General features: G+C 41.2%; 1 protein-coding gene across 1 annotated transcript in view; it reads left to right on the top strand.

The window, feature by feature from the left end:
* kif20ba (kinesin family member 20Ba) overlaps positions 1–16,858 on the top strand; it is a gene marked incomplete at its 5' end in the record, with an annotated part of 55,667 nt that overhangs the window by 26,594 nt on the left and 12,215 nt on the right. Inside the window, 3 exons of the mRNA XM_080017059.1 lie at positions 2,049–2,189; positions 2,872–2,979; positions 5,027–5,239. Coding sequence (XP_079873185.1) covers positions 2,049–2,189; positions 2,872–2,979; positions 5,027–5,239 — 462 coding nt within the window. The remainder of the gene's footprint in view (positions 1–2,048; positions 2,190–2,871; positions 2,980–5,026; positions 5,240–16,858) is intronic.

The raw sequence follows: 16,858 nt of genomic DNA, 5'->3' as shown, positions 1-16,858 counted from the left end.
AAATAAACCAAAATTCAGATAAAAACATAGCGCAGTACACACTTTTCTTATCTGCTGCACTTGCCTGTTCTCGATTAACCCAACCAACTTTATACTTAACTTTCGCACTTATCTTAATAGAAATCCTTGAAAAGTACATACAATTATCTTCAAATGATTACACTTAACTCTTTGATACATACAGACTGCCTGGCCTTGGTTCAGGAAGCTCAAGTTCACCCCCGTCCAATTCCTCTTTGTTTAACCTCTGTGTTCCAACTGAAGGAGTTTATTTTGTGCAGCAGTATACTCTTGAACTCAGTGATGGATGACTTCATGAATTAACCTCAGCTAGCTGAGGATCCAATTAGTACGCTGTAGAAGGTGGGGGTTATCAAAGTCTTTTGCCCTTGGTAGCAATACCCGTGCACACACACATACTTTGGCATTCATGCTAATGTTGTAATTCACGCAGGATTTACATATCCCCTTAGTTATATACTTCCTTTACACTCTGGTCCCGGAGACTCCGAAAAATTTCCACATGAGTAGATTGGCATCATCTGTCACGTCCTGGGATCAAAACAAATGTGTCGGGTTTGTTGTCTCAGAGGAACATTGTCAGTGCGAATGCTGCCAAAATATTAAGAAGTCAAGTTGAACATTTTCTGTCCTTTCTTTGGAGGGGTTTGTGTAGGAGACCATTCTGGGGACACCTGAATTTCCCATGAATAAAGTCCCCCCCCCCTTTCCTCTTTTTGATTGGTTTTGTGTTCAATCAGCCACCTGGGTTGTGAAACTACATTGCACTGGCGCTGTGCCGCTGAAAACTTGCCCAGACCGCTGACCTATAAGGATTGGCCACAGTCAGCATATCAAAAGTGAATTAGAAAGGTTGAAGCCACCGTTATGCTAACTGGCTATTCTCCCAGTCATGTTTTACTGACACAGAGCAGCATTCTGGGATTTTTTTCCTCCAATCAATTGAAATCTAGCGAATTTGCAAAAAGCAACCTGCTTGCCATCGTGCGATTGTGAAATAATTTTGACCTCTCTACCATACAATTGGGTTCCACTTTGTCTAAACCACATCAATAAGAAACGTCACATGCTAATGTGACGGTATCATGCAACATCAATCAACCATGAGCTCTATATCAGGGCTCGACACGTCTTTCTACTGATGCGTTTCATGTGTTATGTAAAGCACTTTGACAAATTGCTGTTGTGTATGAAATGTGCTAATCAAATACATGGGTTAAGGAGGGAGACACAGAAACTTGTGGCAGAGAGAATCAGGCGGGGTCTTTATCCGATAAACAAGATGGCTCGCTGGCCACACCTGAATATAAAGCAATGTGGGAATAATTAGAGTTTGGGTCCTTGGGACACGTCTCCTGCACCAAGCACCTCCTCACTGAAAGAAAGCCAACCACATATAAAAGCTTGCCCCCACCATATGGCACCGATTGGCCTGATCCCGTGCAGGTGCATCACCGTGGGAAGGAGCCAGCGCTGGGTTATACATTTTGTAAAAGTATTGAGGCTTGAAAATGAAATTCAATATACAGGGCAAAGATTTGTACGAAAAACTGTAAATATACACAACAAAATTCCTCAATTCAACTGTTCCCTCAGCACTGCTATAAATTACATGATGAGTTTAAACATTATATTATATACCCAGCTCAGCCCATCTGATTGGCTGAATCATCCTTTATAAACACTGGAAGATTTGGAGCACATGTATGCTGACTGTGCACTCTGCAGTGGTTTCTGTAATCATCCGTCCCTTTGACGAAAAAACCTGGAATTGCCTTCATCCCGGACAGCACATTACACCGGCACCGTGGAATTTTTATCCAATAGAGGCTGTCTGAACAATCATTTGATTTTCGTCCTGTCTTTATTTAACGTATTGAGTAAAACAAAATGGGGAATTTGATTTCTGTGTTACACTGACTTTCGGGTGATTCTCATTCCCGTGATCGCAATTGATTTACTATGGAGGAAAGGTCCTGCGTGGTGAACATGCTCGCGTAACCCTCAATCCCTGATGTGGGTTTCAGAACGAAAGTGTCTCAGTGAAGGATCTGCAGGCTGCCTTGTCTCAGAGGGACGCCCAAATCATCTGTCTGAAGGAGCAGCTTCAGACCTCCACCACCCGGGGCCCCACTGCCAGAAAAGCCACTGCCGTGTGTGGCACACAGGTGGGATTCTTCATGTTGTAATGGGATTATATTGGAGATTTAACATGAGCTCCATTTTTTTCAGCCTAACTAAGCAGGGCTGACACTAGGCCTTTTATTTATTTATTTATTTATTTATTTATTTTATTGTTGGGTTGATTATTTTTGCATTCATTCGGCTCATAAATGTTAATCTTTTAAACCATAAAATTACTTTAAAATATTATGGTCGAAGAGTGATGGCAAACCCTCTTCAGAAGTTATCTAAACATAGTTTCAAATTTTGAAACTTACTTTGGCACTTTGTTCATCAATGTTTTCAGAGCACATGCAAGAAATATTTACAATGACACTAAATGCTCGATGCTGTGCTTTACTATGCTTATTACTGTATGCGCTGCAATACTATAGTATTGTAGTCCCAGTGTCCAATAGGGACATTGAGTAAATAGATGTGTAAATAGATTATGCTCACCCAGAAAACATTTCCAAGAGAAGTAGACAAACTTCAGATTTCTTAATCTTATTATAGCAATTTTGATTATGAAGATTCTAATAAAATAATCACCCTCATTAAAATTGGTGGAATTTAAATAATAATTGCTTAATTGTTTCCCATAGCAGAGCATTGACTTTGTGTTGTCATGAGACGGTACATGCTTTTCACCTAGTAATTAACCTTAAACCTTGGCTCGTGGCACAGACTCTGCCTGATGAGAGCCCTGTATTGGCCAATGGGAAACCCCTTGCTAGGCCTGGGAACATGAAGTCTGCATGCAAGATGGAGGCCAGATGCTCCATCAGCAGTCAGGTGAGTTCACTCTTCAATATCCAGAAGAGCTGGCGAGACTCTACATTAGTCTGCACGGTTTCAACAGAAAGCGCAGCAAAACTTTGCACTTTACTTACATGAGAAAGAGAAGTTTTTGATACATTGCAATATTCACTGCAAAATCACAAAAAAAGGATCATAGTGCATGTCCAATCAGTATCTAGGTATTGCAGGGTGCCCGGAGTTCCTTAAAATGTCTGGCAATTAAGTTTTAGTAATATTAAGCCTTTAAAGTCATTCAATTGTAAAAATAAAGGGGTTTCATTTACAACGTAAGCATTTTGTTGCGTTATTCTCTTTTTTATTTAATTTACTAACTAAATTGTAGATTCGGGTTATTCCAGTTCTTAATCACTTACCTTGCTATCTGACTTGAAGGAAACTGTTACAATAACAGTTCATAGAATCCTGTAGTTATAATTTACCTCATACTTCACTCTGCCCCGTACCAATTATATAGTATTTACTTTTATATGCATCTGCTATACTAAGTTGAATAACAGAGAGATGATTTGTTCAAAATCAGTCTTTATTTCATTACAGTTTGTCTTAAAAGGTTCTTAAAGCATTCAATTTAACTCTCTGATACCTACAGACACCTTGTGATTGTGAGTGAAGAGCTGTCTGACAATCCCTTCTCACGTGCAATTAAGTTAATTTCAGGTGTAGAATAGATTCATATGGCACAAATGTACAAACATCGACGCCGTTATCGTCCTGTTACATGGAGCTCTCTCTCACCTGGAGAAGCCTGGGAGCACCGTGAGGATCATGTTCTTTGATTTCTCAATCCTTACTGACGTGAGGTGGAGGAAACCCCATGTGAGCACGGGGAGAACATGCAAACTCCACACAGAAAGGCTCCTATTTGGGAGATAACCCGCCAGAGCATGGTGCCAACAGCGCCCCAGGCGGGAATCGAACCCAGGACCTTCTTGCTGTGAGGCAGCAGTGCAATGCACGAGTGCGCACACTGCAAAAGTTCTCTGATGACTCTGCAATCGTCGTCCTCATCACTGATGAGGACGACAGGGAGTACAGAGAACTCACCCTGGATTTTATAGACTGATGCCAGCAGAACCGCCTCCAGCACTGATCAATCTCCTGGTCGTGGATTTGCACAGATGCAGACATCCCCCCCCCCCACACTCCGGTAAACATCCAGGTAATGGATATTGAGATAGTGGACTCTAACAAGTACCTGGGTGTTCACCTGAACAATGAACTGGACTGGACTCATCACACACATGCACTATACAAGAAGGGTCAGAGCAGACTCAGAATCTGCTCAGAAGACTTACGTCCTTTGGAGTGCAGGGGGCTCTCCTGAGGACCTTCTTCGACACTGTGGTGGCATCAGCCATCTTTTATGGAGTGGTCTGCTGGGGCAACAGCATCACGACAACTGACAGGAAGGGACTTGATAAATTGATCAAGAAGGCCAGCTCTGTCCTGGGGGGCCCCATGCACCCGGTGCAGGTGGTGGGAGAAAGGAGGATGATGGCTAAACTGTCATTCATGATGGAGGATGAATCCCACCCCATGCATGAGACTCTGACGGCACTGGAGAGAGCTCCTTCAGCAATAGGCTGCTTCACCCAAAGTGTGTGAAGGAGGGCTATTGCAGGTCCTTCCTTCCTGCGGCTGTCAGACTGTATAACCAACAGTGCACCCAGTAGACCACACATACACAACTGTGAAAAATCCCAAGTGCAATTTTTTATCAAAAATAAAAAAGTGCAATCCCTGATGTGCAATTTGTCTAAATATGTTAAATACTCTGATTCCTATTTATGTTGTTTCTTAGGTTTATATTTTTAGATATTTTATATTGTTTATAGTGCTTACCTTGATTCTTACTTACTTTTGGTTACAACAACTCTTTATTTATGCTCTCAATTTTCTGCTGTCACTTTTTGCTGCTGTAACTGTGCAAATTTTCCCATTGTGGGACTAATAAAGATTTATCTTATCGTAGCTTAAAGCGCTCTCCTAACATCAGTGCTGTGTGTGGCTTTTCTCCCAGGGCTCCGCCAGCTATCCGTCCGTCCTGGAATCTTCGGAGATCTCAACAGGGAACGGCGGCAGGGCAAGCCGCTTCCCGAAGCCAGAGCTGGAGATCTCCTTCAGCCCGCTGCAACCTAACCGCATGGCACTGCGGCGGCAGGGCGAGGAGAACACTGTCACCGTCAAAATCACCCGCTCCGCACGCAAGAGGAAGAGCACAGAGATGGACAAGGTGAGAAGTGTTTGGTTTGGCTTTCTTGAACTCCCTTTTCCACCTCCTTAGCATCTTAGCTTTTTTGCTCCTGGAACTTTCAAAAAAAATGGAAGTATCAAACAAAAATATATCCATTGGGGGGAAAAAATACCCTTTATATAGATTGTTGCATCTCCTCTCCACCACCCAGATCTGTGCTGTGCAGGACTCAGCCCAGTAAACTTGGATTTAGTGGAGTTTTTCCACTGCATTTTTGTGTTCAGTTATGTACACTGCCAGCGGTCTATTGCTTTATTTTAACATAGTCAACAATGTTATCTAGCGACCGGCTAAATAATGACAGAAACAGCCTGGAAACTGGAATGGAAATGAGTGAAGAACCTATTAGTGGCTCTTGGCATCCCCTAGTTTTGCTCTCTGGAGAGCCACATGAACTGTGTGGTAAAGGGATGAATAATGTGTCCTGCTTTCCTCATAAAAATATGTGGGTGGAGTTTCCCCCTCAAACTTACTGCCTGTAGTTAAGTTACTTGCACTGCTGAAAATACTGAACCAAACCAAGACACCTTCAACTAGGCTTTTAAATGCAATCTGTGCAATAATAAGCCACACAGTTTCCTAATGAGGTCAAGCAGTCTGGGGTTTTTACCACATGTGAACACAAAATGTAGGAACAAACTAACACAAAGTGAACCGCATCTGCTGCATTAACTGGAACATGGATTGAGTTCACCGTAATTTATAATTCATTCCTATAATTGAGATTTAAGTTCTGGAGTTTCTTTGGTAACTTGTCATCTCATTCCCAAAACTTTACAGTTGTCAATGCGACACCTCGAAGCAGTAGACATCCTTCACAATCCATTAAGATGAAGCTTTTCAGAAATAACAACCTGGCCATGGCTCAGCTGATAGCAGCTGGCTGTGTGAATTTGTGTGTTCATAACAGGGACCTCACCAGCCCTCTTAAGCCGATTTACTGTGACTTTTCAAGATGAACACAGGCAGCTTTCTTTTATGTGACACCACTTCATAGGCTGTAGCAGTATGGGAAGGTAGTTTAGGGTGTTGGGTTTGAGGTGTAGCAGTGCTGGGTTTCAGATGGAACTGTGAAGGGTTTAGGGTATAGCTGTAGCAGTGGAGGTTTTAGAGCTTTTTTTTTTTCATACTCCATGATGCATTGGGATATATAAAAAAAAAAAAGTTAAGCAAGACAAACTATTTACCCACAAAACTTTTTCAGTTGAAATTGAGAATATTTTTTAATATTCCGCGATGCTTTGGAATACATTCGAAATGACTAGCATGACGTGCAGTACGTTAAACGGCAGTATGATAAAACTGGTCAAATAGGTTGATGCCCTTTACAACTATTGTGGTTTAAAGGTGTCCCCTTTGGCCTCCGATGTTGAGTACCTCTTCAATAAAGGTGCAGTGTGTAGAATTTAGTGGCTGCTAGCGGTGAGGTTGTAGATCACAACCAACTGAATGCCTCTCCCCATGGCGTTGCAACACGGCGGCCTTTATGTAAGAGACGATGTCTCGGTGAAAACCGTGAAAGGCCCCCTCTAGAGCCAGTGTTTGGTTTGTCTGTTCTGGACTATTGTAGAAACCAAGCATTGCAACATGACGGTGTCTGTGAAGTGTACCCTCGCCCATGTAGCTAAAAATGGCTCATTCCAAGGTGACAAAAACACGATTCTCTTTTCCATACATTGGGATTATACACCAATTTCAGACATACTTCTGAATATTATATTCCATTTCTGCCAAGACTGTTCAGTTTATTCTACACACTACACCTTTAAGGTGTACCTTTACATTGTAGTGGAGCATTTTTAAGGTGTTTTTTTAGGATGTTGTGCCTCCAGAATGTGACTAAGAACCAGAAAAGTAGCTTCAATGCTGATTGCTGTCTTTTTCTGTGAATGCGAGGAAGTACACAAATTTCTCCGCTACGTGGAGACCCTGAGGGCACACGACACATGCAAAACCAATACACGCAATGGCAGTGAGTTCATGCTGGTCACAGACATCACTGAGCAAATAATATTTGCTCAGTGATGTCTGTGTCCAACTTCCCCATTCAGCAGGGTGTCAAGTGGCCATGTGGCAAGTAGCCATGTGCCTCTGTCAGTCCTCCAAGCCATTTGCATTCTGGGAGCTGGCTAAATGAAGCCAAGTGTAGGGAAAACTTTGAGGGTGATTATCTCAGAAACACAGTTTGTCGCACCCTCGCCATTAACAACAATCATTTGCTTGATTTGCACAAGTGACACCTCGTTTTGAAGCTCTGGTTCCATTTCAAATTACCTGGAAAAAAGTGAAACGGCACCAAAAGTACCTAAAATCTGCTGTGGCTCACATATTTGTTTGTATTTGCCTGTATAAAAGGGCTTTCATCTTTAAGGTGGAGATACACTTAAAAAGACACAAGAACAAATGATGTTAGAACCACCGGAGAACATGTCCCAGAACACCGTCAGCAGGCTACTCAATAAGAACTCTGTGGTGAAAGAAGCACTGCAGAGTTTTGCTCCTCAAAATAAATGCATCTAAAATAAACTGGCATTGTTTTTTTTGTTCGGAGACAGGGGACGCAGAGTGGATCAGAGATCGCACTCTCTCCATTACGCAATCCACTGTCCCGATCCAAGGCAGAACGCCCCTTGTTCTAAACAGTAGATGTATAATAAAAACACAGCAAAACCAGCACCGGAACCACACAGGATGCGCGATGCACTTGGAGTGCAGCGCAGCGCTGGAGATGAAAAACACACACACACTGACTCAGATTTAGCCTTGTTTACCGTTTTTATTTGATTACCAATTTATATTTGAGTAGAGATGGTATATATAAAAACATGCTCCAAATGTTACAGCTCAAGAAAAAACAAGCTTGCTGACACGGGAACAGGAGGAGGTTGAATGACCCGGAAAGGGAGGTTGAAGTCCGTCCCCTGCCATGACGCCAACGGCATTTGGACTTATCGCGACAAGGGAAGCTCTAAGCACAAGAGAAAGACGAAGTTCGCCTCTCTGGCTTGTGTAGAGAACACCGCTAGAACCCAGATCACTGCGTCAATTTGTTCTTATCTTGTTTTGAACACGTCTTTTTGGTCTGAAAGTTCTACTTCTTAAGTGTATAGATGTGGACAAATGTGTTAGTGCCCTTAAAGCTCATTGAAACAATGCTTCATTCCTCCTGAAAAGTGATGAAATTAAAAGCAATTTTCTCACATATATCTGCATGCCTTTGGTATGTCAGAGTAAAGCAAAGAAACTGAAAAAAGATAAATTATTGCTAAAGAGATCAGTTACTACTCTAAAATGGCCTGGACAAATTTGTTGGTACCCTTCAACGAAAAAAGAATAACCCACAACCTTCACTGAAATAACTGGAAACTCACAAAAGTAATCGGCATCCATCATTGTTTATTCCATATTTAATAGAAATCAGACTTTGCTTTTGATTTTTGATTCAACAGAAGATTTTACATAATAAAACAAATTAAAATGGCATAGACAAAACTGATGGGACCTTTAACCTAATATTTTGTTGCACAATCTTTTAGAGTCAATCACTGCAATCGAGCGATTTCTGTAGCTCTCAATGAGACTTCTGTACCTGTCAACCAGTAGTTTGGCCCACTCTTCCTGAGCAAACTGCTCCAGCTGTCTCAGGTTTGAAGGGCGCCTTCTCCAGACTCCATGTTTTAGCTCTTTCCATAGATGTTTGATAGGATTCAGATCAAGGCTCATCGAAGGCCACTCCAGAATAGTCCAATGTTTTGTTCTTATCCATTCTTGGGCGCTTTTAGCTGTGTGTTTTGGGTCATTATCCTGTTTGAGGACCATGACCTGCGACTGAGACAGAGCTTTCTGACACTGGGCAGTACATTTCGCTCCAGAATTCCTTGATAGTCTTGAGATTTCATTGTGCCTGCACAGATTCAAGGCACCCGTGCCAGACACAGCAAAGCAGCCCCAAAACATAACTTAGCCTCCTCCATGTTTCACACTAGGTTTGGTGTTCTTTCTTTGAAAGCTTAATTTTTTTCGTCTCTGTAGATAGAGCTGATGTAACTTGCCAAAAAGCTCCAGGTTTGACTCAGCTGTCCAAAGGACAAGCTCCCAGAAGCATTGTGGCTTGTCAATATGCATTTTATCAAATTCCAGGCTGGCTTTTTTGTGTTTTTTCTTTCAAAAGTGGAGTCTTCCTGGGTCTTCTTCCATGGAGCCCACTGTCATTCAAAAAGCGACGGATGGTCTGATCTGACACTTATGTACCGTAACCTTGGATTTCAACTTGTACCTCTTTGGAAGTTGTCCTTGCCTCTTTTTCTACTTCTTCTTCACACTATTCTTCTGTTCAATCTGAGGTCGATTTTCCATTTGCGGCCGCGTCCAGGCAGGTTGGCTACAGTCCCACGGACCTTAAACTTCTTAATTATATTTGCAACTGTAGTCACAGGAACATCAAGCTGCTTGGAGATGGTCTTATGGCCTTTACCTTTAACATGCTTGATCGGATCTCCTCAGACAACTTTCTCCTTTGCTTTCTCTGGTCCATGCTCAGTGTGGTGCACACGATGATACCAAACATCAGAGTGACTACTTTTCTCCATTTAATTAGGTTGAATGACTCAATATAAGATTGAAGACGTGTGTGATACCAATTAAAGAAAACAGTTAGTTTGAAATATCACTACAATCCAATTATTTGTAATCTGTTCTATGGGGTACCAACAAATCTGTCCAGACCATTTTAGAATATAACTGATCTCTTTAGCAATAATTTATCTTTTCACAGTTTCTTTGCTTTACTCTATAACATACCAAAGGCATGCAGGTACACATGAGAAAATTGCTTTTTCATCACTTTTCAGGGGGAATGAAGCATTGTTTCAATGAGGTGTAAGGGTACCAACAAATGTGTCCACGTCTGTACCTCGTCTTTTTGTTTCTGTTGCACCAAGCAGCTTTTTTCTTCTTTTCTGTCATCAAAATTGTGTTGAAGTATATTTGACAAATATAATGACCAAGGGAATTCACAATAACCTCAGTCTCACATGAAATCCCTGAACTGGGGGGAAAAAAAGGAAATATATCTGTTGTTCCTCTAGGAGAGAGGGACAAGGGAGTCTACTCTACCTCTACTTTACCTCTTGCCAGTTCGGAGCTGATGAAACGAAAACATGGACAGAAAATTTCTCTCTGGTTTTGAGGAAACAAGCTAGGATAATTTATTTTGAAGTTTGACAAATTCATATCTATCGTCAATGTCTTCATACTGTATATAAGACATGATCTGATTGTCTAATTTCTCAATATAAACTAATTATAAATATATACATAAAAGATATGCAAAATATAAATATATGCATAATAAAATATTAACATTTGTCCATTATTCAAAGTTTATCAGTTTGTTTTCAGTAGGTAGTTGATCTCCATGTTGCAGCACTTCCCACTTCAGCAGAGATTAACTTTTTTAAATTATCCTGTTCCTTGTTCCTGTTCCCCGTTGACCTTAATTTGTCATACTTTAAGACGGATCGTCCTAGCTTGTGTTTCCCCAAAGCCAGAGATAAATTTGCCAAGAGAAAAATGTTGTCATTTTTTTTCTTGTAATGTTTTCCTCTGAAGGTGATAACAGGCATGAAATGTAAATTTGCACAGCAGTGATTAAAACACGGAATCAAGACTTGGTCTAATGCAGTACATAGCTCTGAAATGAATAATTTACACAAATTAAGAAACGTCTCCCAGATTTCTGAAGAGAAATCAATCTGGAGTCTTATTCTCAGGCTGCTCTCATCCATCACCGGATTGGTTTTTTTTCTCACATTTGTCATCTTGGCAATAGGATTTGCCAAACCAAATCTTCCTCCATTCATCTTTTTTCTGTACACAAGAACATTTTCAGCTGTGAACTGAAATACAAGACTGTTCTCCAATCAATTACATCAATCCTAGTCATAATATTCAAGATTCAAGAGGTTGTTTGTCACATACATAGACATACGGCCATACATATATGCAGTGAAATGTCATGACACCCGGTGATTACCCACAAAAAGCTCTAAAAATACTAAAAGGTGCGTAATTGACGCTTTTTTACAAATGTGATGAAATTGACATCACTGATAGCTCATCGTCAACTACTAATTGAGATCAGCACATCAGTCATTCAGGAAGCAGATGTAGATCAATAATTTTAGTTGCCATCTATGTCAAAATAAACAAAAAAAACCCCACCAACCAATCCAATCCCCGCCAACTACCCTTCGTTGAGTGGGGACTGTGAAATCACGGCCATTTTCGGGACACGCCCTCTCCCACTTCTCATTTTTCATAAATGTGCAGTCGGTGAAGTGAAATTGTTATCTAATGTTGTGTCAGTGGTGTTCGTATTGTGAAGATGGATGTGTACATACTCAATTACATAAGCCCCACTTGCACTGAAAGCTGTATATCTACCGGTAATGTTCCATATTGGCCTCATGTAGGAATGGGAGCCGGTGTCAATATTCCGTGAAAGTTGTTCCGTAAATCTCCCCACTCTCGAAATAGTATAATTTCCAGAAAATTGCCAGTACGGCTGCGAGTCGAAGTATGTGGGAATGGAAGCAGTAACATTTCCGTAAAGTAGAGGTGGGGCCAAATCCAAATAAAGCACAAATTGTGGGTTTTTACAAAAGTTTATTTCATACAAATATACATATAAAAATATATCTTCTTCTTAAATTCTTAAATTGTATTCCTTTTCTTCTTAAAAATGCCACTCAGACCCTGGGCGTGTCTTTTAGTGTTAGAGGTGCAGTGTGGGGACATCTGGCACAAGGCTTCATGTGGAGCCGGAGGCAACGAGTGGACAGGGAGAGGAAGAACGGGTGGAGAACGTCCCTTCTCCGGAGGCAGAGCGTGTAGGACAGGTTGAAAACGATCACACCGATTTAATTTGTTATTGTCTCCGGGGACGAGGACTCTGTCCCTTCTCAGTCAGCGGAGGAATGAGTCCACGGGGCGGAGAGACGGGGAGGGAAGCGCTGGTCTAAAAAAATGATTCTGTTCCCTAGTCTCTCGTGAGCATTACGTGATGTATCCGTAACAGTCATCTGTGTCGGAATTGACTCCATACAGAACTTTTCTGTAAAGAAGGCTATGTGTGAATGACTACCTACTGCCTTTGCTGGATAATTTTTATCCAGCAATGTTCATGATTCCATATGGGAAAGGGGCTATACACACAAGCAGAACCGTAGATAAATACATATTTGCCATACTGTATGTCAGGATACAAAGGAGAGGAACTATGCAAAAAAAATAACACAGGAAAAATGTACATATAATATAAAGAATATAAATTATATAGGTACGTTAAGTTAATTGATGCTCACTTTTAATGAAATAATTGAAGCTTGTCATACAAATAATGGCGATTAAATGTTCTTTATTTTTAATTAAATGCCATTTTCCTAGTTTAAGCATATAACAGCGTAGTAATACACAAACACCTCGTGAAGAAATGCAATTTATTTTGCATCTAAAATTGAAACTGAGGAATTCAGCCATGCGGTTGATTTGCCTCAGCTCAAACGATATAGGAAGGCAAGGAAAGCTAATTGACATTGTAATTTCAAATCTGGAATTTGGATGGAAATATTATTGATTTTGGCAAATGATTGCAGTCCGTCCATATAATTTCAATCAATTCTGTAATAACTGTGACAGCTCTAAGCAGAATAGCCTTAAGAGGTCCGTGAAGAGATGCTGGTGCCGTGCTGGATGTTCAGGTTGTGGCTTTGATTACATCACTGCTCCTAAGATGTACAGTATAGTGTGATGTTATGTGGTGACATGCTCCACCTTTTATCATACCCTTCATTCCCCTGAGTGACAAGATTACCTTCCGTCACCCGGATGCTCATTCCTTGCTGTGGCTGTGGGCTTTACACACAGCTCTGCATCAGCACAGGGATTGGCTCTTTCCATGTTGATGTACCCATTTATATTTAAACCAGTTGTCTTGCAAGTCGAAATGTATGAATCGATCGATGTTCCTGTCGGTATCACATACTGTATATAAATGTAGAGAAAGGACTATAGTAAAACTAGGGGAGGCCCTTTTCGCCGCACATATAAAAATGCAGGATGAACAGTATAACAATTGGGTAAAAGAGATAACAGAAGTAAAGTAAATTTAGTAAAAACTAAATTTAAAACAAGCTTGTCAGAGACCCAAAAAACAACCAAGGAGCATATCGAATGGCTCTCCGAGGGAATAACAAAAAATATACATAACCATAATTATATATACCAAGTAGGGATGTAACAGTATATCGTTTTAAGGTATACCACAGTATCAGGCAACCACGGTTCTCAAACTGTAAGCCTTTCCCTGTATTACTGTGCCTACAGTATAAACTTATGTTGCAAAATTGAAGATTTGAACTTTAATTCACCCTCACCTTAGCAGACGTGTTCCACCATCCTTGTTTGCAGCAGCAGAGCTGCTTCACGCCAATGTGATACGACGCAGTGCTTTACGTTACTTGCACTTGCATGGGAGTGAGTGTAAACAAACATGGCGGAACGGGGCTTGGCGAAATTGGAGGGATTTCTCCCAACTTTTGGCCCGTCTGCTCCTGCACGACAGCAACAGTAAAGTTTACATCTTTAATTTTGCAAATATGTAGGCTTTTGATATACAGTATGTCACTTATTTTGCCTCTCCTGTTCATTTGAAAGCCCCGACAAGCACCCTTCTGTGCTGCGCCGCGTCAAAGGCTCTACCATGTGTTTTTATTTTTTAATATAAACAATCTATTAATTGAATATACAGAAAACAAATTAATACAGTATAATACTGTATACTGCAGTATTTTTGAAGATACCGTACCATAATGTGAAATTTCATCCCTAATACCAAGTAACACTTACATTAACTCAAAAAGAACATTAAAAACAAAACAGAATTTGAAGGCCTTTTTCATATAACCTTCTCTATGACATCCTACTGTATATCCGCACAAGAAATACAGATGTCCGACAACACTGAGAGTGAATGTTTTGGGGATTCTTAAAGCATCACCACCCTGCGTCTTTCTTCATCCCGGAGAAATCCTCTACACTGAATTGAAGAATACTTCTACCAGGGCACATTATCAGTGATGTAACCCGGGGTCATCGGGTGTTTCGGGTCTCTCAACATCATACACCCTCGCCCAGGCGACTTAACCGAGGTGATCAAGTCTCTCAGCTTGTGTCCAGGTTGCACTGTTCACCCACGGATCACTTCTCTTGATCCACAGCCACGTACAGGCCCTCTCGGCTGTCTCGGTGGCCGACAAACCATTTTAGGAGCAGCGCTCGGGGTAAACGCCCTTTACGAGCACGATAAAGCAACATGACAGAGCAGCCCTGCAAAAAAACACTTAATTTAAATGTTTTAATTAAAACGCTGGCGTCTTTGTTTGAAAAGCACTTGAAGGAGAGCTGCCGTGGAGACACGGCAACCTCTTAAGTAAGTGAGTCTCTGTGTTTTGGGACCCAAAAGTGTCTTGATTCGCCCGTGCCTCTGAAAGTCAAGAGCTTGAATAAATCAGGAGCACGGACTGAGTGTAAAACCATGTAACACTCGACGGAGCTTTGCGGTTGAACCGGAGTCGGGCCATCTCACAGCGGCATTGTACTTTTATGCAAGTGAGCCACTGAAATCTCTTGATACGCAGTTTCGTTGTCTCAGTAACTGATATGAATACATGATGACTTCTCATCACGTGTTCTGAAATATTAGAGTGATTTATATTATCCTTTACCAGGGTGTCTGCAGGTCCTTCAAAATACGTAAAAAAATGTCTTAAGTACATTTTTGCAAATTTTAGCCCTTTAAAGTTGTCAAATAGTAAATTTGAAATGATGAGATCTAATTTTCAACTGACACATTTTGTATGATTTTATTTATCCATAAATATTTTGTAACAAAAAAATTAAAGCAAAAAAAGAGCGTCTCTTAACGTGTTTTTTTAAAAAGCAGAAAGTGGTTTTCACTGAGACATTTGCAGCTCAGAGCAGTAGGAGTATTTACAAGTGTCGCAGTGTGGCAGGAACCACAAGTAATTGCACTAATGACCGTCTCTGCTGAGGAGAGAGGAGGTGTGTATGTGAGAATCTGGGTCTGAATCTGTACACATCAGTTCCACGGGTCCTGCTCTCGGTTAACACTGTAAAAACACCATTTTTCTTTTTTTTTTTACTTTTTATGTTCATGCAGAGAACAAAAAAAAACAAAGGGAGTGAGGGAGAGGTACAGACAGAACAATATGACAGCTGTCCATGTCGCGTCCTCCCTCACTCGCCATCTCTCTCCCTTTCTCCGTCACTGTCTCCCTTTCTCATCGCAACCTCTCTCGCTTCCTGTCCTTATCTCTCTCTCCTCATCAACCTCTCTTTACCACCCCATCTCCGGGGGGGGAAAAACATCCACCCACTGTATCATTGAGAACCAGAAAAATGTTTTCAGCAGCTATTATTATAAACAATCTCTATGCACTGACAAATTGATATTACCAGCTTATTACACATACTTATTGTGCCACAGGAGGCTGTGCAACTCTCTGCGTTAATTGACAGGAGCTGTTATTAACTCACACATACAGCACACAGAAGTGGCAGCATATACTTAAGAAGGCATTGTTCCTTCTTTTTTCTATTTGTTTGTCTTTCTCTCATTGTTCTGTTTTGACTTGGCCCGATCATTTTACAATATTATGATTCATCATCCTTTTAGCTGCGTCGTATTGGGACATCAGCGAGGCTTCGTAACATCCTGATGTCTTTCGGTCCAAATGTGCGATCAAGAATGGTCAGAATGCGGGACCTGAATTGTCTTGCAACAAAAGGTCCATTTGATTATAGTACAAAGGGTCATGGTTCGTTCTTACATAATGCGTTGTTACACACCCTAAAAGATGTGCATGTCAGGCTCACACTCCCGCCCGTGCGCAAAGTTCTGCCTCTAGAGCTGGAGTTCGTACTCTGGTGCAGATCTCTGGCTGGCAGGGGCGTTGCAGGCTCAGCAAACCTTCCCTGTATAAATAGATGTTAGATGAAAAATATGAAAATGACTTCAAAAGGTCCTTGTGGGCAGCCTAGTCATATAGATCAGGAAACACACACCTCACTGCTGCACAAGGCCTTAAAACACTCAAATCCACATTTTGGCTGCAGTTTACCCACGTGAAGTCCTTGCACAACACTTAGCTCTGACATTAATGTGTTTTTACTCTACACACATTTCTTCAGCTCAGCACTTGACGGCTTATTTGCGTCCTCCCTTACACACACACACACACACTTTCAGAAATGGAGTAGACACCCAAGTATACAAACACACACTCACGTACACACACAATACATATATAGACATACAGTAGATTTCTATATAGGTGTACATATCCTTTCTTCTCCACAATGTACTCCAGTCAACCACACTCAATTCACACACACACACACACACACACACACACACACACACACACACACACACACACACACACACACACACACACACACACACACACGGTATAATTAGGCCCGTTGGTTTTGAACATTAAACATGAATGCAGTGGG

Source organism: Zeus faber, assembly GCF_960531495.2.
Source record: "Zeus faber genome assembly, chromosome: 16".
In the NCBI taxonomy this organism is placed as follows: domain Eukaryota; kingdom Metazoa; phylum Chordata; class Actinopteri; order Zeiformes; family Zeidae; genus Zeus; species Zeus faber.
Note: the sequence above shows the minus strand (reverse complement) of the source record. Positions and strands in the feature narration are given on the sequence as shown.